The 27,554-nt window shown below is 34.6% G+C and overlaps 1 protein-coding gene across 1 annotated transcript; it reads left to right on the top strand.

The window, feature by feature from the left end:
• The first annotated feature begins 1,827 nt into the window (after window positions 1–1,827).
• LOC142340722 (galactosylgalactosylxylosylprotein 3-beta-glucuronosyltransferase sqv-8-like) lies at window positions 1,828–26,175 on the top strand. The gene is made up of 4 exons (XM_075391421.1): window positions 1,828–2,138; window positions 22,795–22,970; window positions 23,350–23,497; window positions 25,783–26,175. Exons 1-4 carry the CDS (start codon window positions 1,860–1,862, stop codon window positions 26,161–26,163), a joined length of 984 nt encoding a protein of 327 aa, XP_075247536.1. The 5' UTR covers window positions 1,828–1,859; the 3' UTR covers window positions 26,164–26,175.
• The last annotated feature ends 1,379 nt before the right edge of the window (window positions 26,176–27,554 follow it).

Here is a 27,554-nt window from a genome sequence, read left to right as displayed (position 1 = left end):
TTCGTCTATTTTTTGTCTGAACCTTTTATTTTTTCACCCCTGAAAGACGAGATGAATAGGTAAAACACGGAGGGCATTAAGGGATCTTAGAGCCTTTTCGGTTTATTAGGCTCTAAGTATGCGATTCACCAAAACATTTGGAGGCAAATTAATGTTGTGAAGGGCGGTTTTGAGGGAATTTTGATCCCCTGTGCATTCCCATTACCCCCTCTGGCTACTACCGAATCCAACCGCTCGCAGGTTGTTGAGAGAATTTCGCGCGACGGTAGTCGGTTATGTTTTAATTCAAACCATTGTATTAGATTGAGAAGTTGCAATAGGCAATTATAATAGCTTTGTTTTTTTTTTGTAGTTTTGAAGTATTTTTGGTTGTCTATACGAGTCTTATACTGAATTCGAGGTTTTTCAAAGCTTTTGCTGATTTTTAGTCTTCTTAGCAATGTCTTGCCCATTTTAATTTATTAAATAAATTTAGTGCAGTTTGTCAGTATTTTCAAATCTTTGTTTGAGCTCTTTGAAGTTCTCAATGTGATTAAGGAAGTCGTGTTGTTCTTATGTGCGCTTATATTATATAACAGCTTTTTTTGTTATTCTTCTTTATTAGTTTTAGTCAGTTAAGATTATCGAAAAGGGAATTTTCGTAGGCAGACACGACTCTTCGAATCGTCTATGGATGTGTTCAGGCTATATTTTATTACTTCGTCATTTTTGCTTAAAGGTTTTTCTAACTTCTCTTGGCAAGTTTCGTCTAATCCTGAATGTTATTGATACGAATACCGCTATCGTCTAATTAGTAAGCACAAATAAGCCTAATTATCAAATGCAGTCAAAATGAGAAGTACTTTTGATTTTCGGTTGTAAGAAAAAATTTTCAATTCGTTTTCTATTGCTGTTTGAAATCCCAATCAATCGAATCAATCGCGGCTGTTTTCCAGTAATCTACTGGGCATGATGGTGTCTACTTGACGCAAATTGCTGGTTCTGCCTGAGTGAATTTCTATGTTAACAGGAATAGGTTCAAGATCAATTTGATGGGTCGTTCACATTTTTTGCTAGTTCAGATGCAGGTAAGAATTCTATTTTGGAAGAACAGCTGTACAGAGTACATTTTGAAGAAATGAAAAATGTGTACTGTGAAAACAAAAATTGATTTTTTTCGTTGAAATTGATTATGATAGCTCTTTTCTTTTACTGTGCTTTGTATTTAGCCGCACTTGGAACTATCAGTGGGACATTTTTTTTTTTAAAAAAAAGAGCAATTGAAATTCTGATTGACTTGCCGTGATTAAAGATTCAAAGAACTTTTTTTCCTGAGCATAAGGTATCTTCTAACAATCTGTAATTTATTCCGGTATTCAGTTGATTCTGTTCATCTTAAAATCAAGATTAAAAAATCACTACGTTGTTCTTGGTTTTGCTAACTTGTGATCCAAATTGTGATCATTATTTCAGATCTTAGAAATTGTAGATCTTTTTCGTTCCCTTTAATTTGATGTTTCATCGTTTAATCGTTTACTGTGCTGAGTAGTAATAGTGGATATCTGATTTTGTTGCTTCTGTATTTCACGTATCGTCATGAAAATGTCACGCATCTACTTGGTGTTCTCGAAAATGACTCTAAATTTCAACTTCGCTATTTTAAACGCGGATATACCCAATTGAGTTGGTGTTATTGAACAGCAGCTTGAGATGAAATGTCTAGTGGACAAAGAGGCTATTAGATTTATTGAGAAGACTTGAAATTGCCGTGTTTGTTTGAGAGCTTAATGTTCATTACAATTAAATATTACAAGTTTTGAGTTGTTCAAAATCTACAAAGCCAATTTCAAATTGCTACTACCTTTCAAGGCTGAAATGAAATGGGCGGACTGCAGCAGCGTTATGATCCGCGAAGTGTGTATTTAATATTTATACTCCTATTCTGCATCTACATCTGGTACAGTGCCTCGGAATGGACAAAGCCAGTCCTACAAACAGCCAGATGTCTCTCGGACCAGATCGGAACAGGTGCAGACGGAGTGATGAAACGGGTGCATACAAATGAGAAGTACCTGATTGTGATCACGCCCACCTATCAGAGGTTAACCCAGATTCCGGATCTGTTGCGAATGAAGCAGTCACTTATGTTGGTTGACAAGGTAATGTAACCGAGAATATTTGTTTATTTTCTAGCGTTAGTATGGTTGGTTTCTTTGAACAGAGATAGCAGAAATAAAATGCTTCTTTCATCAGTTTGTAACGTTTATATAGGCACAACATAGTCCTTAGCTGAAAGTTGAAACGCAAGCGAACGTTTAAAACGTCAAAGTTGAAATTTAAAACTTGCAGATATTGGCATTTTGATGTTTGCTTGCGTTTCAACTTTGAAACTCGCAATATCCGCAAAAACGGGTATTGAAAACATATGGCGAAGTGATTCAACAACACGACTTATTAAGGCAGGATAACACTTTGAGCTTTGAGTTCACCATTATATAAAAGAAGAATTTAATAATATTAATAAACCTAATTAATAATAAACATATTTAAAGACGTTTACTCTGAGATCTTAAATATATTTAAAGTCTTCTATATACTGGTGAATTCATAGTTCAAAGTGTTATCCTGCCCTAATAAGTCGTGTTGTTGAAACACAGCGCCATTTGTTTCAAGAGTCTTGCGTCTCTTCAAGACCTGTTTTTGGAGATATTTTGCATCTGGAAGTGCAATAAAACTTTTGTCGAGGAAGGAATTTTTTGAGAAGGAATTAGATTGAGATGATGTTTTCTAAATTTAACATGAAGGAGCGAATGAGTATTTTTCAAAAAATCTTTGTGGGAATAATTGGTGTATGAGTAAACAAAATCGTTAAAAACTCAAAAAAGGAGGCTCCCGATTGCAGATAATGTTCCCTCAATCTCAATTGTCTACCTAAAAAACAGTAAATGAGAGCCAAAAATCAACATCTATGTAATTTCCAAGTTAAATCTAAAACTGAAATGTCTTTCAAGAAACAAATGGCCTCAAATTAGTTTCGATTCGACTTTAATTTCTCATATTAGATTTATAAGTAAAAAGAGAAGAAACATGACCTCTGCACTCACTGATAAATCTGAAGTGTGAATGCAAAGTCATCTCAAATTCAGTTAGAGGTTACCCAAGAGGTTATAGATTAGTCAGTCGATATACTATTATTGATTGAACCAAAAATCCAGTTGAGCATATGGTTCCTTTCCCGAACAAGTAGGGTTGGAACAATAATTATTGCCGCATTAGATGGCCGACGAGACCGGCTACTAGTAAGACTGCGAGACAAGCGAAAAGCAAATCAAATCAACATGACATTTATAATGGATCAAACTGAATATCTGTTTTTTTAAACTCTATTTTGAGTTTTATTAATGAATTGACAAAAAGTGGAACGAAAAGGGCAAAGTTCAAATATCTATTGAATTTTTAAAGCCACATGATTTCAAAAGTCATAGCAACCACTCACTTTTACTTTTAAAACGGTAGATAGATTCACATCTAATTATCTGATTTCCTAGGAAACCCATGGGGCCTGTCATCATTGAGAGAAAGTCATAAGGTTCCAAAATAACACAAATACAAGCAAAACAGAAATTTTAATTTCGCAAAAATTGTTGAAGCTTTTAAAGCCATCAAACATTAAGTGAAAAGATTTTGTGTTTTCTTCGACATGAGTTGCAAATCAGTGAAGCCTCTTTTGAAAGAGACTATGTAAAAAGATAACAAAGAGAACCGGAAATTTTGACCTGTATTAGAAACACATTTTTCAACAAAAACGTATGGGCGCAAAGTCATAAAATCATCAATCAAAACAAAACCAAAGCAATGAAGAAAATGAGTTTGCTTCCAAAGAAAGTGGATGTGTGGTATCATGAACTAGTCATAAAGTTTACAGAAAGGGCCAGAGCTCTGGCCCTTTCTCACAATGATTTCAGCAAAAATTAAGTCATTAAAATCCTTCGCTACAATCTGAACGAATTAAGTTTGCTTTTTTTTATTTTCATAGAAACCCTCTCTCGTCCAGCGCTACCAGCCCTACCCCCGACACGCCCACAACCCTGGCAGTAACCCCCCCCCCCCCCCCCCACCGTTGCTTGACACCCCGCCCCTACAACCCTGCCCCATCGCTTGACCTTCACCTGTTTTGATCAGGTTTTTTTTTCAAACTGCAATCCTAGTCATCTCAAGATTTTTTGTTTAATCGATGCAAATTCTTTGAATTTTAATTCCGGACACCAAAATCAAAATACTTAGTTGTCAATTAGGAAATAGATAAGCCATTAAAATGCATTGTGCGTTCATTTGAACTGCTTATTGACATCAGTAATATTAGGTAAGCTGGTTTTCACACCGCGACAGCATGAAAAATGTGATTAAGTTGGCGATTGAGGTTTTCTTTCTACCAGCGTGAGGCGACTATTTTAAAATTGCACTTTCAAATTATTTGAGTGTTTGTTTTGAGCTAAAATATCAAGCAGTTCACCAACATTGAATGATTGTGTAAACGTGATTGCGTGGTTTTCAGCCCTCTGATTACTTAAGCAATATGCTTAGTGACAATTTCGGAAAAACTGAACATGTTTTGTCATTTTAAAATATCTCTAACTATTTTACTGCAAAAGTTGCCTCGAATTAGTTTCGAGTCGAATTTAATCTCTCAATTTAGATTTATAAGTTAACAGAGAACAAAATAACCTCTGCACCCACTCAAATCTAAAGTGTGAATGAAAAGTCATCTCAAATTCAGTTAGAGGTTACCCAAGAGGTTATAGATTAGTCAGTCGGTTATAGAAATAGTTTTGAAATAGTTCAATAAAGCAAAAAAGCGTAATTTAGGTCTATTAGACCTCGATAGTGTATCAACCAGACCTCTCAGTTTTGGGTCTGAGTAAAAGATCAGAAAATGGACAAAATTTTAATGAGAACAGGCAGTGCCTAAAGTCAACAAAATGGTAGGTTAGCCGGAGACCAATTGCGACAATTTCCTTTACGCACCAATAGAAAAACATTGCATTTGCTAGACTGATTAGTTCCTTTATTTAAAAAAAGTTATCCGATGTTCTTGTATCCAAAAAGGGTTAAAACCAGACAGATCAATTTTCCTCAATTGAAAACAACGCTAGAACACAGTAAAGACTGAATTTGAATCAGCTGAAATGAAATTACATATTTTAAAAACAATCCTATCAAGTTAACCACTAATTATAACAAACGACAAAAAGTGAGTTCCAGAAATTGATATTTGTAGTTTTGAAATTATAAAACTGGCAGTTGACAACTTTATCAGTTTGCTTGGCCTCCATTTCTTTTTGATTATAGTGTAAGATCTCAATTTAGATTTATAATTGAGTGCTGAGGTTCAAAAGTTTTACCTCCACTCTTCTTAAGGTTTAAATAGGGTCACCCAAGCTAGACAATCAGAAGCTAAATCGTGAGTTGTCGCTATGTTAGGCTTGCTTTTGGAATTTACCAAAAGCTGTTTTTATAAATTTGTCATCAAATAAATGTGCACCCAGATATGGGAATGTAAAAAAAAACCTGAACGGCAAATTTTTGGTATTGAAATTTCAAAACTAAATATATCCTCACAGAAAATTGCAATAACGGAAACTACTAAGAGCAGGCAAACTTTTGGTTATGGAGCAGATGGATTCTCTTGTTAAGTATAATAATTTTTATGTCGACAAGCGATATTGAGGGGCAAATTTTTTCCCAAAATCTGTTGAAATTTGGGAAACAAGTTTTAAAATACTTTGCTGTCAAATGGAAACATTCAGAGCTTTGAGTTATACAATCCATAGACAGACAAACTGTTTTAAGTAATCAGGATAATTGATTGGCGCAACTGTGAACAAACAAATTTAGCAAAAGGAAATTGAGTGACAATGGACAAAACTCCGAATTTTTACTAAACTAATTGAAGTCATTTTCATGTTTATAATAAGCCATCAATTGAATAAGAGATACAGATTTCGATATGTGTTATTGTAAACAAAAAAGCAAAAAGTTTCAGAACTCAAATTTCAAGTTTCTTGGAAATTTGGCCTTCAGTTATAAAAACCATTAGCTGTGACCTCGAGCAACTTAGACTTTTTTGCCGACTACTGAAAAATAATCAAATCTTCCGTTCCCTTAGACGCTGACAAAACTGCAGAAAAGAAAAAAATAATAAGTCAAGAGCTCAAAATTTCTAGAATTTTGAAGTAATCATTGCCATAAACCACAAAAGATTTTTTAGACTCATCTGACCTTGTTAGAATATCAACGAGACCGCTCAGTATTGGGTTGCATTACACAAAAAGCCGGAACATAGGCAAAAATTTAGTTAAAAATCCAGGTTTTTGCTCAAACAATTAGATTTAAAGAAATCATTGCCAGAAACTTTTAATTCGGAATCAGGCCTTCGTGAGAACTTCAATGATACATGTCAGTATTGAGACTCAGTAACAATTTGACATAATGAAAAAATTATTTTATAAAATTTAAACTTTTAGTGTCAAAGTCAATATTTGCCCGCAGACCACTTCAGACAACAGCAACATACCTTCACCATAAACACAAATGCATCGCATTTTGCATACTCTGCCAGAGAAACACAAGAAAAAAATTTAGGAGTAAAAGGCCCCAAAAAAAAGATTTCTCTAAATATCAAAAATTCTGCAACCAAATGCAATTTTTTATTCTTCAAAAAAACTACGAGACAAACAATTAGCCTCGACATTGTTCTAGGGCTTCTAAAAGCTGGAAATAGTGAGAAAAAAACGTAATTGTACAAAAATTTACAAAAATTATCAAAAAATGATGTGTTTACAACGTTTATACCTTAATAACGCCTCGAAAAAGCCTCTAAAAGCATTTTATTTTCACTCTTTGCTGGACGGGCTTTTAGTGAAGCATTTCACAACTGTCTGCGATAAACATATCGATATCCAATTTGGTTAAACAAAAAAATCTGAAGATATGGTTCCCTCCCCGAGCAAGTGGGGTCGGAACAATAAATGGAATGAGTACTGCGGCATTAGATGGCAGACGAGACCTGCCACTAATGAGACTGCGAGACAATCGAAAAGAATCGGAATTTACCAAAAGCTGTTTTTATAAATTTGTCATCAAATAAATGTGCACCCAGATATGGGAATGTAAAAAAAACCTGAACTGCAAATTTTTGGTATTGAAATTTCAAAACTAAATGTATCCTCACAGAAAATTGCAATAACGGAAACTACTAAGAGCAGGCAAACTTTTGGTTATGGAGCAGATGGATTCTCTTGTTAAGTATAATAATTTTTATGTCGACAAGCGATATTGAGGGGCAAATTTTTTCCCAAAATCTGTTGAAATTTGGGAAACAAGTTTTAAAATACTTTGCTGTCAAATGGAAACATTCAGAGCTTTGAGTTATACAATCCATAGACAGACAAACTGTTTTAAGTAATCAGGATAATTGATTGGCGCAACTGTAAACAAACAAATTTAGCAAAAGGAAATTGAGTGACAATGGACAAAACTCCGAATTTTTACTAAACTAATTGAAGTCATTTTCATGTTTGTAATAAGCCATCAATTGAATAAGAGATACAGATTTCGATATGTGTTATTGTAAACAAAAAAGCAAAAAGTTTCAGAACTCAAATTTCAAGTTTCTTGGAAATTTGGCCTTCAGTTATAAAAACCATTAGCTGTGACCTCGAGCAACTTGCTGGACGGGCTTTATAGTGAAGCATTTCACAACTGTCTGCGATAAACATATCGATATCCAATTTGGTTAAACAAAAAAATCTGAAGATATGGTTCCCTCCCCGAGCAAGTGGGGTCGGAACAATAAATGGAATGAGTACTGCGGCATTAGATGGCAGACGAGACCTGCCACTAATGAGACTGCGAGACAATCGAAAAGAATCGGAATTTACCAAAAGCTGTTTTTATAAATTTGTCATCAAATAAATGTGCACCCAGATATGGGAATGTAAAAAAAAACCTGAACTGCAAATTTTTGGTATTGAAATTTCAAAACTAAATATATCCTCACAGAAAATTGCAATAACGGAAACTACTAAGAGCAGGCAAACTTTTGGTTATGGAGCAGATGGATTCTCTTGTTAAGTATAATAATTTTTATGTCGACAAGCGATATTGAGGGGCAAATTTTTTCCCAAAATCTGTTGAAATTTGGGAAACAAGTTTTAAAATACTTTGCTGTCAAATGGAAACATTCAGAGCTTTGAGTTATACAATCCATAGACAGACAAACTGTTTTAAGTAATCAGGATAATTGATTGGCGCAACTGTGAACAAACAAATTTAGCAAAAGGAAATTGAGTGACAATGCACAAAACTCCGAATTTTTACTAAACTAATTGAAGTCATTTTCATGTTTATAATAAGCCATCAATTGAATAAGAGATACAGATTTCGATATGTGTTATTGTAAACAAAAAAGCAAAAAGTTTCAGAACTCAAATTTCAAGTTTCTTGGAAATTTGGCGTTCAGTTATAAAAACCATTAGCTGTGACCTCGAGCAACTTAGACTTTTTTGCCGACTACTGAAAAATAATCAAATCTTCCGTTCCCTTAGACGCTGACAAAACTGCAGAAAAGAAAACGGAGACGCAGAAAACTGCAGCAAATTTAGACGCAGAAAACTAGACGCAGAAAACTGCAGCAAATTTAAACTTTTAGTGTCAAAGTCAATATTTGCCCGCAGACCACTTCAGACAACAGCAACATACCTTCACCATAAACACAAATGCATCGCATTTTGCATACTCTGCCAGAGAAACACAAGAAAAAATTTAGGAGTAAAAGGCCCCAAAAAAAAAGATTTCTCTAAATATCAAAAATTCTGCAACCAAATGCAATTTTTTATTCTTCAAAAAAACTACGAGACAAACAATTAGCCTCGACATTGTTCTAGGGCTTCTAAAAGCTGGAAATATTGAAAAAAAACGTAATTGTACAAAAATTTACAAAAATTATCAAAAAAATGATGTGTTTACAACGTTTATACCTTAATAACGCCTCGAAAAAGCCTCTAAAAGCATTTTATTTTCACACTCTTTGCTGGACGGGCTTTTTAGTGAAGCATTTCACAACTGTCTGCGATAAACATATCGATATCCAATTTGGTTAAACAAAAAAAATCTGAAGATATGGTTCCCTCCCCGAGCAAGTGGGGTCGGAACAATAAATGGAATAAGTACTGCGGCATTAGATGGCAGACGAGACCTGCCACTAATGAGACTGCGAGACAATCGAAAAGAATAAAAGTCAACAATAAATATGGATCGAACTGAATATCAGTTTTTGAAAACACTTGGTAACAAAGTAAAACAGTGTCACAATAATCGTAATGTAAACAAGTTAACTTGTAGTTACTTGACACCAGATGGCAGCTGTCTTATTTTATGAATTGAGAAAAAGGTAAAGAAAAGGGGCAAAGTTCAAATATCTATTGTTTTTTTGATGCCAAATGATTTCAAAAGTCATAGCAACCACTAACTTTTTAAAATCGTAGAGAGATTCACATCTGATTATCTTATTTCTTAGGAAGCCCGTGGGGCCTGTCATCATTGAGCGAAAGTTGTTAGGTTACAAAACTCCGAATTTTTACTAAACTAATTGAAGTCATTTTCATGTTTATAATAAGCCATCAATTGAATAAGAGATACAGATTTCGATATGTGTTATTGTAAACAAAAAAGCAAAAAGTTTCAGAACTCAAATTTCAAGTTTCTTGGAAATTTGGCCTTCAGTTATCAAAACCATTAGCTGTGACCTCGAGCAGCTTGCTGGACGGGCTTTTTAGTGAAGCATTTCACAACTGTCTGCGATAAACATATCGATATCCAATTTGGTTAAACAAAAAAAATCTGAAGATATGGTTCCCTCCCCGAGCAAGTGGGGTCGGAACAATAAATGGAATAAGTACTGCGGCATTAGATGGCAGACGAGACCTGCCACTAATGAGACTGCGAGACAATCGAAAAGAATAAAAGTCAACAATAAATATGGATCGAACTGAATATCAGTTTTTGAAAACACTTGGTAACAAAGTAAAACAGTGTCACAATAATCGTAATGTAAACAAGTTGACTTGTAGTTACTTGACACCAGATAGCAGCTGTCTTATTTTATGAATTGAGAAAAAGGTAAAGAAAAGGGGCAAAGTTCAAATATCTATTGTTTTTTTGATGCCAAATGATTTCAAAAGTCATAGCAACCACTAACTTTTTAAAATCGTAGATAGATTCACATCTAATTATCTTATTTCTTAGGAAGCCCGTGGGGCCTGTCATCATTGAGCGAAAGTCGTTAGGTTACAAAACTCCGAATTTTTACTAAACTAATTGAAGTCATTTTCATGTTTATAATAAGCCATCAATTGAATAAGAGATACAGATTTCGATATGTGTTATTGTAAACAAAAAAGCAAAAAGTTTCAGAACTCAAATTTCAAGTTTCTTGGAAATTTGGCCTTCAGTTATAAAAACCATTAGCTGTGACCTCGAGCAACTTAGACTTTTTTGCCGACTACTGAAAAATAATCAAATCTTCCGTTCCCTTAGACGCTGACAAAACTGCAGAAAAGAAAAAAATAATAAGTCAAGAGCTCAAAATTTCTAGAATTTTATTTGAAGTAATCATTGCCATAAACCACAAAAGATTTTTTAGACTAATCTGACCTTGTTAGAATATCAACGAGACCGCTCAGTATTGGGTTGCATTACACAAAAAGCCGGAACATAGGCAAAAATTTAGTTAAAAATCCAGGTTTTTGCTCAAACAATTAGATTTAAGGAAATCATTGACAGAAACTTTTAATTCGGAATCAGGCCTTCGTGAGAAATTCAATGATACATGTCAGTATTGAGACTCAGTAACAATTTGACATAATGAAAAAATTATTTTATAAATTTTAAACTTTTAGTGTCAAAGTCAATATTTGCCCGCAGACCACTTCAGACAACAGCAACATAGCTTCACCATAAACACAAATGCATCGCATTTTGCATACTCTGCCAGAGAAACACAAGAAAAAAATTTAGGAGTAAAAGGCCCCAAAAAAAAGATTTCTCTAAATATCAAAAATTCTGCAACCAAATGCAATTTTTTCTTCTTCAAAAAAACTACGAGACAAACAATTAGCCTCGACATTGTTCTAGGGCTTCTAAAAGCTGGAAATATTGAAAAAAAACGTAATTGTACAAAAATTTACAAAAATTATCAAAAAAATGATGTGTTTACAACGTTTATACCTTAATAACGCCTCGAAAAAGCCTCTAAAAGCATTTTATTTTCACACTCTTTGCTGGACGGGCTTTTTAGTGAAGCATTTCACAACTGTCTGCGATAAACATATCGATATCCAATTTGGTTAAACAAAAAAAATCTGAAGATATGGTTCCCTCCCCGAGCAAGTGGGGTCGGAACAATAAATGGCATAAGTACTGCGGCATTAGATGGCAGACGAGACCTGCCACTAATGAGACTGCGAGACAATCGAAAAGAATAAAAGTCAACAATAAATATGGATCGAACTGAATATCATTTTTGAAAACACTTGGTAACAAAGTAAAACAGTGTCACAATAATCGTAATGTAAACAAGTTAACTTGTAGTTACTTGACACCAGATGGCAGCTGTCTTATTTTATGAATTGAGAAAAAGGTAAAGAAAAGGGGCAAAGTTCAAATATCTATTGTTTTTTTGATGCCAAATGATTTCAAAAGTCATAGCAACCACTAACTTTTTAAAATCGTAGATAGATTCACATCTAATTATCTTATTTCTTAGGAAGCCCGTGGGGCCTGTCATCATTGAGCGAAAGTCGTTAGGTTACAAAACTCCGAATTTTTACTAAACTAATTGAAGTCATTTTCATGTTTATAATAAGCCATCAATTGAATAAGAGATACAGATTTCGATATGTGTTATTGTAAACAAAAAAGCATAAAGTTTCAGAACTCAAATTTCAAGTTTCTTGGAAATTTGGCCTTCAGTTATCAAAACCATTAGCTGTGACCTCGAGCAACTTGCTGGACGGGCTTTTTAGTGAAGCATTTCACAACTGTCTGCGATAAACATATCGATATCCAATTTTTTACGACTCAATTCTTGACAGGGTCTTTGTAAAAAGACATGTATCGGTAACACATTTAAAAAAGTTCTATGGTCGCAAAGTCAAAATCATCAATCAAAACAAAGCCAATGAAAATAATTTTTCTTCCAAATAAACTGGATGTGTTGTGTCATTAACCAGTCAGAAAATTTACAGAAACGGACATAGCTCAAAAACACCTTTATAAATAATGAAAACAATTAATTTGATCAACGATTAGTCAAGTCGTTTGCTACTATGTGAAAGAATTATGTTGTCTGTTTTTATCTCTATAGAAACCCCTCTCCTCCAGCGCTACCAACCCTACCCCCAACACGCACACAACACTCGCAGTACCCTCCGTCGCTTGACACCCCCTTCCCTGCAACTTTGCCCCCATCGCTTGACCTTCACCTATTTGGATCAGGTTTTTTTCAAACTTCAATCCTAGTCGTCTCAAGATTTTTTGTTTAGTCAGTGCAAAATTTTTGAATTGTGTTCCGGACGCCAATGAAAAAATACATAGTTTTCAATTAGGAAATAGATAAACCAGTGCATTGTACGGTCATCTGAACTGCTTGTTGACATCAGTAAACTAACAGAAACTGGTTTTCACACCACTACAGTTTGAAAAATGTGATCGATTTGGTGATTGAAGTTTTCTTTCTACCAGCGTGAGGCTACTATTTCTTAATTGAACTTTCAAATTATGTGGGTGTGAGTTTGGGCTAAAAATATCAAGCAGTTCACCGAGTTTGAAACTACATTTCAAGTGGAGTGAGAAATCGGTTTTCGAACAAATTTCCTGTGTTTCAGAGATAATTTTTTTCACGTGCGTCAGTTTGACTTTGCTTTCATTGTTTCTTCTCTTGCGTTCTATGTTGTCTTATTGCGCCTATTTGCAACTGCTTGAATTCATCAATGGGCAGCTTTAGCTTCTTATGTCTTTGACATTGTTTTGTCTTAAAATATTAGTGAATGTTTTAATTTTGTCCCCCTTTTTTGGATATTACTCATGTTCTATCACTCAGTATCATTGGTGACAGGTCTTATTGGCTGCTAATCAGACATAAAAGAAACTAATTGATAATACTACCCATATCTGATTGTTTTCGTGACTATTTGTTCTTAAAAGTTTTTAGTGAATTTTTGAGTTTCTTGTATTTGTTGCTCTTTTTGTTGTCTTATCAATTAGTCTTATTAGGGACAGGTCTCATTGGATCATAATAGAGAATAAACTATTCAATTTTTTTTTGACAGTTGAAGGCTATGATTTTCTTCGGCTTTGGCTCTAATTCTAATTGTTTCCAAGAAATGTTGACGATTTTTTGTGTTTTTCGAGTTTTATTACTTGTTGTCTTATCTTAGTTGCTTTTATTACAGGTTTCATCAGTTGCTAACGATACTAACAAACAAAATCAATTGCGTAATTACTTTCAGGTCATAGCTCTTGCTTTATGTGAACTAAAAGCTTTTCGTTTTCGTAAAATCTTTGAGCCTTTGGAAATCTTTCGAATTTTTACGTTTTGCTTGTAGTTGTACAAATTGCTGTCTCATCACTTATTCTCAATAATGACAGGCAGTGAAAGTTTTTTTGCTGTCCTTTTACGACTCAATTCTTGACAGGGTCTTTGTAAAAAGACATGTATCAGTAACACATTTAAAAAAGTTCTATGGTCGCAAAGTCAAAATCATCAATCAAAACAAAGCCAATGAAAATAATTTTTCTTCCAAATAAACTGGATGTGTTGTGTCATTAACCAGTCAGAAAATTTACAGAAACGGACATAGCTCAAAAACACCTTTATAAATAATGAAAACAATTTATTTGATCAACGATTAGTCAAGTCGTTTGCTACTATGTGAAAGAATTATGTTGTCTGTTTTTATCTCCATAGAAACCCCTCTCCTCCAGCGCTACCAACCCTACCCCCAACACGCACACAACCCTCGCAGTACCCTCCGTCGCTTGACATTCCCTGCCGTACAACCCTGCCGCAATCGCTTGAACTTCAGATATTTGGATCAGGTTTTTTCAAACATCAATCCTAGTCATCTCAAGATTTTTTGTTTATTCAATGCAAATTTATTGAATTGTAATTCCAGAAATCAAAGAAAAATTACTTAGTTCTCAATCAGGAAATAGATGAACCAGTACAGTGCATTGGACGGTCATTTGAGCTGCTTGTTGGCATGAGTAAACTAACAGAAACTTGTTTTCACAACACTACAGTTTGAAAAATGCGATCAGTTTGACGATTGAGATTTTCTCTCTACCAGCGTGAGGCTACTAATTTTTAATTGCACTTTCAAATTATTTGGTTGTGAGTTTTGGGCTATAAACATCAAGCCATTCACTGAGTTTGAAACTACTTTGAAAGTGCAGTGAGAAATTGGTTTTCGAACATATTTTCTGTTTTCCAGAGATAATTTTTTTAACGTGCGTCAGTTTGATTTGCTTTCATTGGTTCTTCTCTTGCGTTCTTTTTTTTCTAAGTGCGCCTTTTTACAACTGCTTGAATTCATCAATGATCAGCTTTAGCTTTTTATGACTTTGACATTTTTTTGTCATAAAATATTAGTGAATGTTCTAATTTTGTTCACCTTTTTTTAGATATTACTCATATTCTATCACTCAGTATCATTGATGAGAGGTCCTTTTGGCTGCTGATTAGACAAAGAAGAACCTAATGAATGATATTACACATATCTAATTGTTTTTGTGACTATTTGTTCTCAAAAGTTTTTAGTATTGTTTAGTTTCTCCTGTTTTTGTTGAACTTTTTGTTGTCTTATCAATTAATCTCATTAGGGAAAGGTCTCATTGGATCCGAATGGAGAATAAACTGTTCAATTTTTTAAAAAAAGTGACATGTATAATTAACACATTTAAAAAACCTATGGTCGCAAATTCAAAATCATCAATCAAAACATAAAACCATTTAAGAAAATAATATTTTCATCCAAAGAAAGTTGATGCTTTGTGTCATTAACCAGCCAAAAAAATTACAGAAAGGGGAAACACTCAGAAATACTTTGATAATTAATGAAAACAATTTGGCAACGGTTAATCAAGTCATCAAAATCGTTTGCTACCATCTGAAAGAATGAAGTTGTCTTTTTTTTATCTCCATAGAAATCCCCTCTCGTCCAGTGCTACCAACCCTACCCCGAACACGCACACAACCCTCGCAGTACCCTCCGTCGCTTGACATTCCCTGCCCTACAACCCTGCCGCAATCGCTTGAACTTCAGATATTTGGATCAGGTTTTTTCAAACATCAATCCTAGTCATCTCAAGATTTTTTGTTTATTCAATGCAAATTTATTGAATTGTAATTCCGGAAATCAAAGAAAAATTGCTTAGTTCTCAATCAGGAAATAGATGAACCAGTACAGTGCATTGGACGGTCATTTGAGCTGCTTGTTGGCATGAGTAAACTAACAGAAACTTGTTTTCACAACACTACAGTTTGAAAAATGCGATCAGTTTGACGATTGAGATTTTCTCTCTACCAGCGTGAGGCTACTAATTTTTAATTGCACTTTCAAATTATTTGGTTGTGAGTTTTGGGCTATAAACATCAAGCCATTCACTGAGTTTGAAACTACTTTGAAAGTGCAGTGAGAAATTGGTTTTCGAACATATTTTCTGTTTTCCAGAGATAATTTTTTTAACGTGCGTCAGTTTGATTTGCTTTCATTGGTTCTTCTCTTGCGTTCTTTTTTTCTAAGTGCGCCTGTTTACAACTGCTTGAATTCATCAATGATCAGCTTTAGCTTTTTATGACTTTGACATTTTTTTTTGTCATAAAATATTAGTGAATGTTCTAATTTTGTTCACCTTTTTTTAGATATTACTCCTATTCTATCACTCAGTATCATTGATGAGAGGTCCTTTTGGCTGCTGATTAGACAAAGAAGAACCTAATGAATGATATTACACATATCTAATTGTTTTTGTGACTATTTGTTCTCAAAAGTTTTTAGTATTGTTTAGTTTCTCCTGTTTTTGTTGAACTTTTTGTTGTCTTATCAATTAATCTCATTAGGGAAAGGTCTCATTGGATCCGAATGGAGAATAAACTGTTCAATTTTTTAAAAATAGTGACATGTATAATTAATACATTTAAAAAACCTATGGTCGCAAATTCAAAATCATCAATCAAAACATAAAACCATTTAAGAAAATAATATTTTCATCCAAAGAAAGTTGATGCTTTGTGTCATTAACCAGCCAAAAAAATTACAGAAAGGGGAAACACTCAGAAATACTTTGATAATTAATGAAAACAATTTGGCAACGGTTAATCAAGTCATCAAAATCGTTTGCTACCATCTGAAAGAATGAAGTTGTCTTTTTTTTATCTCCATAGAAATCCCCTCTCGTCCAGTGCTACCAACCCTACCCCACAAACACGCGCACAACCCTGGCAGTACCCTTCGTCGCTTGAAATTCCCGCCCCTACAACCCTGCCCCCATTGCTTGAACTTCTTTGGATCAGGTTTTTTTTTCAAACTTCAATCCTCGTCATCTCAAGATTTTTGTTTAGTCAATGAAATTTTTTGAATTGTAATTCCCTTCATCGAAGAAAAAATGCTTAGTTTTCAATTAGGAAATAGATAAACCAGTGCATTGTACGGTCATCTGAACTGCTTGTTGACATCAGTAAACTAACAGAAACTGGTTTTCACACCACGACAGTTTGAAAAATGTGATCAGCTTGGTGATTGAAATTTTCTTTCTACCAGCGTGAAGCTACTATTTTTTAATTGCACTTTCAAATTATTTGGGTGTGAGTTTTGGGCTAAAACATCAAGCAGTTCACCGAGTTTGAAACTACTTTTAAAGTGGAGCGAGAAACTTGTTTTCGAACAAATTTCCTGTGTTTCAGAGATAATTTTTTTCACGTGCGTCAGTTTGACTTTGCTTTCATTGTTTCTTCTCTTGCGTTCTATGTTGTCTTATTGCGCCTATTTGCAACTGCTTGAATTCATCAATGGGCAGCTTTAGCTTCTTATGTCTTTGACATTGTTTTGTCTTAAAATATTAGTGAATGTTTTAATTTTGTCCCCCTTTTTTTTGGATATTACTCATGTTCTATCACTCAGTATCATTGATGACAGGTCTTATTGGCTGCTGATGAGACAAAGAAGAAGCTAATTAAATGATACTACACATATCTAATTGTTTTCGTGACTATTTGTTCTCAAAAGTTGTTAGTGAAGTTTTTGGTTTCTCCTGTTTTTGTTGAACTTTTCGTTGTCTTATCAAGTTGTCTTATTAGGGACATGTCTCATTGGATCGGAATACAGAATAAACTGTTCAATTTATTGTTGACAGTTGAAAGCTATCGTTTTTTGGCTTCGACTCTAATTATTTCCAAGAATTTTTGACGATTTTTTGTGTTCTTCGGGTTTTACTTTTTTTTGTCGTCTTGTCTCTTAGTTGCAATTATTACAGGCTTTTTCAGTTGCTAACGAAAAAATTAATTGCGTTTTTACTCTAGGTCATATCTATTGCTTTATGTGAACTAAAAGCTTTGCATTTTCAAAAAATTTTTGAACGTTTGGAAATCTTTCGATTTTTTCCGTTTTGCATGTAGTTGTACTAATTGCTGTCTTATCACTTTTTCTCAATAATGACAGGCAGTGAAAGTTTTTTTTGCGCTCTTTTTTAGACTTCATTTTTGACAGGGTCTTTGTAAAAAGACATCAAAGAGAACCAAAAATTTTGACATGTATCAGTAACACATTAAAAAAACTTATGATAGCAAAGTCAAAACCATCAATCAAAACAAAACCATTGAAGAAAATAATGTTTCCTACCAAAGAAAGTGAATGCGTTCCTTCCAACCCTACCCCAACACGCAAACAAACCTGGCAATACCCCACCCCCCGTCGCTTGACACCCCTCGCCCCTACAACCCTGCCCCCATTGCTTGATCTTTGCCTGTTTTGATCAGTTTTTTTCAAACTGCAATCCTTGTCATCTAAAGATTATTTTTGTTTAGTCAATGCAAATTCTTTGAGTTGTAATTCTGGACACCAAAATCAAAATACTTGGTTCTCAATTAAGGATTACATAAATCAGTAAAGTGCCTTGTGCGGTCATTTGAGCTGCCAACTGTCATGAGAAACTAACGGAAATTGGTTTTCACACCACGACAGTTTGAAAAATGTGAGGTTTTCTTTCTACCAGAGTAAGGCTTCTATTTTTTGATTGCACATTCTAATTGTTCGGATGTGAATTCTGGACTAAACATATCAAGCAGATCACTGAGTTTGAAACTACATTTAAAGCAGTGAGAAATCGGTTTTCGAACAAGTTTTCTCTTTTTAAGAGATAATTTTTTTTTCTCGTGTCAATGTGACTCTGCTTTCAGTGTTTATTCTCTTGCGTAAAAGTTAAATGATACAAATGTGTTCTACTTGCGCCTATTTGAATTTGCTTGAATTCATCAATGGGCAGCTATAGCTTTTTTTGACTTTGGCATTGTTTGTTGTCAAAATATTAGTGAATGTTAACATTTTGTCCCCCTTTTTCAGATGCAACTGTGTCCTATCGGGCAGTATCATTGATGACAGGTCTTATTGGCTGTTAATCAGACATAAAAGAACCTAACTAATGATGCTACTCCATATGTAGTGATTTTCGCGACTGTTCACTCTCAAACATTTTTTTGAGTTTCTGGTTTATTTTTTGAACTTATCAGTAAATCGTATTAGGGACAGGTCTCATTGGATCCTAATGAATAAACTCTTCTTTTTTTCCGTCAGTTTACGGCTATGGTTTTTTGGCTTCGGCTCTAAATGTTTTCAAGGAATGTTGACGATTTTTTGTGTTCTTTGAGTTTTTTTGTTACTTTGTTGTACTTTGTAGTTTCATTAATGACAGGTTTCGTTATTTGCTAACGATGCTAACGAAAAGTCAATTTCGTTATTTGTCTCAGGTCGTAGTTTTTGCTTTATGTGAACTAAACGCTGTTTGTTTTCGAAAAATCTTTGAGTCTTCGGAAAGCTTTCGAGATTTTGCGTTTTGCATGTAGTTGTTTTTACTAATTGCTGTCTTATCACTAATTCTCAATAACGACAGGTAATGAAAGTTATTTTTTGCTGTCTTTTTAAAATCTCATGACAGGCTCTATGTAGAAAGACAAAAAGATAACCAGAAATATTGATGTGTATCAGTTACACATTTAAAAAAACGTATGGTCGCAAAGTGATAAAATCATCAATCAATGGAGAAAATAGTGTTTGTTTCCAAAGAAATTGGATGTTTGGTGTCATTACCTAGTCAAATTTTACAGAAAGGACCGAAATTCAAAAATGCCCTGATAATTAATGAAAACAATATAATCATCAACAATTAATCAAGTAATTAAAGTCGTTTGCTACCATCTGAAAGTTGAAAGAATTAATTTCGCTTTTTTATATCCATAGTAATCCCCTCTCGTCCAGCGCTACCCCAACCCTTCACCCAACACACATACACACACACACAGACACACACAACCCCCCCCCCTCCCCCCTCGCTCGAAACCTCCAGGGCCTACAACCCTGCCCTCATCGGTTGACCTTCACCTATTTTGACCAGGTTTTTTCAAACTGCAATCCTAGTCATCTCAAGATTCTTTGTTTAGTCAATGCAAATTCTTTGAATTGTAATTCCCGTCACCTACGTCAAAATACTTAGTTCTCAATTAGGAAATAGATAAACCAGTAAAGTGCATCGTACAGTCATTTGAACTGCTTATTGGCATCAGTAAACTAACGGAAACAGGTTTCCACACCACGACAGTTTGAAAAATGTGATCAGCTTGGTGATTGAAGTTTTCTTTCTACCAGCGTGAGCCGACTCTTTTTTAGTTGCACTTTCAAATTATTTGGTTGTTATTTTTGGGTTAAAATATCTAGCAGTTCACCGAAATTGAATGATTGTGTAAACTTAATTGACGTTTTTTCAGCCCTCCGATTACTTTAGCAATATGTTTAGTAACAATTTCGAAAACATGTTTTATCATTTTATAATCGCGATAGCTTATGTTACTGCAACAAGTGACGCCGTTCTCATGGACTGGCTTGTGGATTGCATTCATTATCCGAAGGAACCGAACATGGGCAATTCACCTCACCTCTTGATATGCCTTCGTTTGAAATATTACTCATTACTTGATTGTGACAACTTTATTAATAACCGCAGAGCGATTGCTGGGGCTATTTTTGGTCTTCTCTTGGTTTTTATAACCCAAAGTTTGTTGTGTGCTGTCTTTTCAAGATGTGTTAACACTCATACTTTTTTCGGCTTTTTCATGTCAATGAGAAGTCAAATTAGAGTGGTGATTTTTGTCAGACTATAGCTGTAAAGGAAGGACATATCGAGTAGAGCGGAGTCGTGATTTTTTTGTCAAACTACTTTTAATGTGGAGTGAGAAATCTGTTTTCGATTAAATTTTCTGTTTTTCCGAGATAATTTTATTGACTCACGTCAATTTGACCTTGCTTTTATTATTATTTTTTCTCTTGCGTTCTCTTTGTTCTAATTGCGCCTATTTGCAACTGCTTTAATTCATCAATGGGCAGCTTTAGCTTCTTATGACTTTGACATTGTTTTGTCATAAAATAGTACTGAATGTTTTTTTTTGTACTTTTTTTTCAAATATTACTCATGTCACTCAGTATCATTGATGACAGGTCTTATTGGCTGCTAATCAGACATAAAAGAACCTAATTAATAGTGTGAGTCCAAATATAGTGGTTTTTGTGATTATTTGATTAAAATTTTTAGTTATTTTTTGTGTTTCACGTGTAATTGTTGAACTTTGTTTTCTTGTCAGTTTATCGTATTAGGGACAGGTCGCATTGGATATGAATGGAGGACAAACTGTTCGAGTTGTTTTTGTCAGTTGGAGGCTATTTATTTCTTTTGGCTTCGGCTCTAATTGTTTTCATCAAATGCTGACAATTTTTTGTGTTCAAGTTTTTATTGTTAATTTTTTGTCGTATCTCTTAGTTTCGTTAATGACAGGTTTCATTACTAACGATGTCTAAATCAATTGGGTTGTTTGTCTTGGGTCATAGATATTGCTTGCTGTGAACTAAGCGCTCTTCGTTTTCAAAAAGTATTTGAATTTTCGCGTTTTGCATGTACTAATTGCTGTCTTCTCACTGATTCTCAATAATGACATGTAATGAAAGAGTGGTTTTTTGCTGTCTTCTTAAAATCTCATTTATAACAAGATTCAGTGCTTACTAGTGAGGAAAAAGTGAATAAAATTTGTCGGCTGAGTACATATTAGTCTTTTTTATAAAAATAATTCTTTTCAATAAATAAAAATGGATTTTTTAGTCTTCCACTTTTGTTCTTGTGGTCTTGTCATTAATTAAAAAAACGTTTATGATGGGCTTTGTATTGTGGTGTGTTTTTGATCAACTTTGATTCAATTTTTAGCTAATTCTTTTATTGATTGAGAAATCGTTTGTTTCGATTTCTTTAACTGAATTTGTGTATCTTGCCGTCTTTTTAGTGCTCTAAAATATCTTTTACCACTTTTAAGTTTTGTGCTTCGCTGTGATTAAAAATTCTGGATTGTAGTTTTGTTTACTTTGAATCCATTGATTTTTCTGGTTTCTTTCAGTTTCATTAGTTTTGCCTCTTTTTGCCTTTTCTGCCTTCGTTTCCCAGTAGGTTGTTGCATTGAGTATTCATTCTAAGGATGCGCAAGGGTCAATATTGTTCAAATTGAAATTATTTAGTATGCTTTATGTTAATAATATAACGTATTATTATCGTTTCTTAAAACACCTCTTGGAAAACGAAGTTTTCTAATTGTTTCTATATTTTTGTTTGTTTTTAATTTGATATTGCTGTACAAATATTAAGTGTTAGGTCCTTAATTCAATTCTTTGGATTGTAGTGCTTGATATGACCTGCTGATTTTGGATTCGACCATAAGACGTCTTAATCACGTTCTGATTTTTGTTCATTTTATTATGCAATTTCAACTGAATTGAGTGAATGACGTAATTTTTCATTCTTAGTGGAACGAGCTTTGTTCATTCGCGTGAGTTTTTTGTCACGCGTGACTTACTGCTTTCTCATAAATGACTTCACTTTGAACTTTATTTTTCTCACTTTACTTCAAAGAGAAAATGTCTCTTAAAGGATGTCTCTTGTTTCTTACAGATACTATAACATCTCAGCATTTAATTAAAAGGAAGTTTCTTTTTTGGTCGGTTTCTTTTACTATCTTTCTGTAACTGCAGATCTACGAAGATTTTTTGGCTGTTTTCTGGCAATCTGCAAGCTATGTCCTGTTTTGAAAATCAATACCAATGTATTGTGGGGAAAATGCTGTAACTAGATTGCATTTTTCGCATAACAAAGTCAAATTTAGTTTCAGCACATGCTTGTCTTACAGTTTGTTCAGCCAATTTTGGGTTGGCAATAGTTTTTTTTGCTTGAATCATCAGTATGAGAAAGTAAAAACGATTTCATATGGAATGCTACTTAACCAATGTTATTCAGATTTGCTATTTTTCTGCGTTTTTCTGCAAGAACATGGAAAACTCAACGGCCAAATAATTTACATGATGAAGTTCAAAAACTGTCTTACTTTTATATAATCAGGATTTGAACGTTTTAATTGCTTGAATGCTTTGTTTAACCTGTTTAAATGTTGCGCAGGTTGTGTGGATTGTGATAGAGGATTCGGGTTGCAGACACGACGAAGTTTATCAATCACTGCAAGACTTCCCTCGCCTCATTTACCTCAGCCAGAAGCTGTCAGACGCTCCATCAAGCTACAACAAGGGTGCTCAGCAGAGAAATCTAGCCATCAAACTCATTCACTCACATTTCGGGTAATCTTCAATTCTTAGAGAAGTTCATTTTGGTTAAAAGTTGGTTACAGTTCACGTAATTTTTGTAAAATAAAAACGCAAATTTTTTACTGTACAAAGTACACTCAGGTGCAAGCAACTTTCCATCGCCAGAGGTTCTTTCGTCTAAGGTGTTAAATGGTGCTGTTACAGAAAAGATTTGTGATCTTCATTTGTCAGCACCGGCCTGTGGAGCTTCTTATTTTTTGACGTGTGAACCCCCTCTCGTCGAGTAGAAACCGTTTTGTTGACATGGCTTTCGATTTGTAATTGGACTCATCGTCTATAACAGTGTTCTTATCAACTCAACATCTAAAATGGAAACTGCTGATAGCTCTTTTTAACTTTTTTTAATGTTCAGTGGTCATCCGCATTCTGTTGTGTACTTCGCTGACGATGACAACACATACAACTCTGCTCTGCTGCCGCGTCTGCTCACCACCAAAAACATGTCAGTCTTCAATGTTGGGCTGGTCAACGAAGATGTTGAAGGACCAATGGCCGATAGTGTGAGTGTATGATTGTATTATATCTACTATTAATAGCCGCGAAGCGATAGCGGCTATTATTGGGGACATCGTGGTTTTTTACAATTCAAAGAATTTGAATTGTATTGGGGCGCTATCTTTTTTAGGACCTGTTCACATTTTCGTGATTTTTGAAGTCGCTTTCTCGCTGGTGGTTTTTTGTTCACATGCGGCAAGTTCACTTTGATTTTTACTTTTTCAATTTTTTGGATAGAATTTTTTTCTAAAGCGTTTTCCCAATCCATTCATAGTTCATTTTAGGCCCAGTTTTTTGTTTGAAATTTCCATTTCTCGCTAGTGGTTTTTTGTTCACTTTGTTCACATGCGGCATTTTGACGTCGATTTTCTGTTTTTTTAAAAATTTTTTTTGGATCTGATTTTAAAAATGGTTTTCCTAATTCACTCATAATCCGTTCTAGGTCTAGTTTTTTTAGTCAATGAAAATTGTTTGAATTGTACGTCAGGACATGAAATTTTAATGTTGAAGAGGACATGAAAATTTACTAGTTGAAGATCAATAGTGTGCGTCTAAGAAATGCCAAACGTATATGCCCTAATTCTTGAGTATTAGAGTCTTGAGCTTTTGATTTAGAATATTAATTTTAAAAAAAAGCTCTATTAGGGCTTTTTCTTTATAGAGCGTATGTGTCTCATAAAAATGACGGATCGAATCTAACCCAAAAGTCTAGTGGTCTATTAAAGGACTGGTGGTCAATCTGTCTATCTTATTAATGGCCTCGAAGCGATAGCTGAGGCTATTATTGGCCTTTTAGTTTTTTTTTATTTCGTCGTCGCGATTTTTGTTACGATCATATGACGTCAAGACCACTTCAAATCTGCTTTTTGTTCATTCGTTCATGCAATTTCAACTGAATTGCGTGCGCGACGTCATTTTTTGCTCTTAGTGGAGCTAGTTTTTTTGTTCATTCGCGTGATTAAATTTTTGGTCACACGTGACTTACCTCACTCTTAAAAATGACTTCCTCACTCTTAAATTGACTTTTCTGTGCTTTAATTCAAAGAGAGAAGGTCAAATGAGTGCTTGTGACTCTATTTGAAGGTTATTTTAGAGCAGTTAATAGAAACAGCAATAAGCTATACAGATTCTTAATCAAAATTTAACATCTCAGCCCTTTATGAAAAGAATAAGTTTATTTTTTGGTGTTTCTTTTTTACCTTCTTTTTGTGACTACTGATATTATGAAGCTATTGCGGCTATTTTCTGGCAATTTGCCAACTATGTTTTCTTTAGTTGTTTGAATTCATGGAAGTCCACAAGCTTCTATCACGGCTATTTTCCGGCAATCTGCCGGCTATGTTGTTATCGCAGGGGGTTACAATAATATAATTTTTGTCTTGTCTCTGGAACTGTTTTTATGGTAGGTGGTTAACTGCAGAAGTCTAAACAAAATTTTACAAGAATTTAGGCAAGGAAGAGTTCTTGTAGGCTTCTAATATATAATTATTAAGCGTTTTGGAAAGAGCTTTTTGGAAACATAATTTATCAGTGGGAAGATTTTAATTTGGGAGACGTTTGATGTAAGCTCAATTGAGCAATTCCTCAATATGTAAAACCGTTTAAGAACTCGACGTCAATCACTTAAAGACTAGGAAGAACTGTTGTGCCTTCATTTCTACTTTCTTTACTAGTCTACAGGCATCGTTGTAGGTTTGTACGGTCAATACTGTGGCTGTATTTAGCAAATAGAGCGACTGTCGATTATCGATTTTTCTCTGACGAGCTCAATCGGGATTTAGTAGCTCCCAGATAGTCTCCGTTTAATTGCTCTCGAAAGAAATTATCGTAAACGTGTATGTCTTTTTACAAAATTTTTGCTTCACCGTTTGCTTCTAAAGCATTCTTTCGATTTCACTTCTCGAGTGACTTTATCACGCTTGACTTTATCACGCTTTCTCGATATTCTTGAGCGAGCGTAGTGTTTAATGTCCACGTCTCTTCCGAGAGATCAGGGGTTCGAACCCATCCCTTGTAAGAAATTTTTGGAGGCAGCATGGAAAAGTTTTAAGTTTTCATAGTACCACTGTCTCAATTTAAACCGTAATATATTTAGCTTATTTCATTTATACTCTGACCTACACTGCCCATTTAGTTGTTTGCTGTTAATAACTTAATCGGAATTCAATGTGTGTTTTTTTGTAACCTAAAGTTTCTCTAGCCTAGGAAGAATTCAGTCTTCCGCTTCTAAATTGTTTGCCTCGCCAGTCGTTGGACATGACTTCTTGCGACGTTAGTGAGTTTGTTTTAGAATGGTAAGTTTGCCAACTGGAGGACCAAATACATGGGCCGATTCTTCAACAAGAAGCGAAAGTTCTGCATTGACATGGCTGGCTTCGCAGTCACAGTGGACCAACTGGTCAAAGCCAATGCATTCTTCGACCCTCAGGGCACTCGGGGATATCTGGAGACGGATTTCCTGGAAATGTTTTCTATCAAACTCTCTCAATTGGAAGTTCTGACCGCCAATTTTACCGAAATAGTTGCCTGGCATACCAAAACATCGTATATGGTGGCTAACAATACTGTCTTAGCTGTTGTGTGGTACTCTATTAAAAATGCTGTTTATTTTTTCCTGGCATATATTTTAGTAATAGTATGTTTACATAGAATGAAGCTTATGAAGAGCTAACTATTAATTTTTTTTAGTACCCTCAAGCAAAATCAGTGGCAGATTTGTATCTGTACTGCTTTTAGATTTACCATTTTAAGCAAAATTCAGTGCATAGCGTGTTTAATAGCTGGGGTAGCAATAAATTTGGGGATAACGTTTTATGAAAGACGACTCTTTTTTTTTCGTTTCTCGACGGCAAATTAGGAGTCAAGCTGGGGTGGCAATTTAAGTTTCGACGCAGCAATAATAAGAGAATACGCGTGTAGTTTTCAGTCATAACTTTATTTATAACTCTTAAGATAGATTGAGAACGGTTGTTATCGCCATTTGGAAATTGTCAAACTCCGAGGCAAAACTTCTTTCTGCCTTTTGCATGTCTCCCCCATTGTTTTATCCTTGTGAATTTCCGCATCCTCATTCTTCCCCGTTATCCCATCTTTTATGACAGTAGGATCTTTATGTAAAGATATACACTATTATGGCCATGCAAATCCATGCCCCATTATCCCCCTAGGACCTATGTCACCATAAAAATACTGTTTTTCAAACACCTATGATCCCATGTTTAAGCATCTTAAGATTATCCCCAATTATCCCATGTTTAAGTAAGGTAATCTCCTATTGTCCCAGTTTTAAGGATCTTTCCCATTTTATCACCATTTTATATCTTATCATCATGGCAATGTTTTTATATACCCTGTTCTCCGCATGCATTGATATACCTTATATGTCATACTTGGAGTAGATACTGTCCTTCATCGATTCGTTTGATTAGGAACACACGCGCTGCAATAATATCTATATCACAAGGCTCTAGCCTGTCATAGTATTACCTAATGTAATCGTCGAAGACTGTGACTTTTCTGAGACAGTGAGCCCGAGAAGTTTTCGTGTTTGTCTTGTTGAAAGAAATGGCGCGTCGCCAGTTCCTGACTTGCCAGTACAAGTGATTAAGTGAGTCCATGTTTGCAGTGAAAATGTCAACCAGATCAACATGTAGAAGCCAAACTTTCAGCTCATTGGCTTTAAAATAATCTATATCTGTAAGGGAACGTAATTTCCTTTTAATTTCACAGAAAAAGCTAAAACACAAGACATCAAAACAATTGAAAACAAATTTGAAACATTCCACTGAAGACAATAAAGCTTTAGCCTTCTCATCCTTTTTTTTCATCAGCGACCCTGTAAATTCATCAAGATTTCGTTCAAACTGATTCTTCTCGCAGAATAAAAGATCATGTGGCACTCCCAGAATAACTTGATGCATGTAATCGATTGGAGTTATCAGCGGAAGCATTGGTATGAAGGAATAAAGTTTTGAAGTCCCTTTAATGCCATAGTGAGGGCTTCCTTCATTTTGTGCGGTCTACAGGAATTGGTGATGTTATGTTGGTGTGGACATGGCATAG

This window comes from Convolutriloba macropyga, chromosome 6 (genome assembly GCF_964194025.1).
Source record: "Convolutriloba macropyga chromosome 6, txConMacr16.3, whole genome shotgun sequence".
NCBI lineage: Eukaryota > Metazoa > Xenacoelomorpha > Acoela > Convolutidae > Convolutriloba > Convolutriloba macropyga.
Note: the sequence above shows the minus strand (reverse complement) of the source record. Positions and strands in the feature narration are given on the sequence as shown.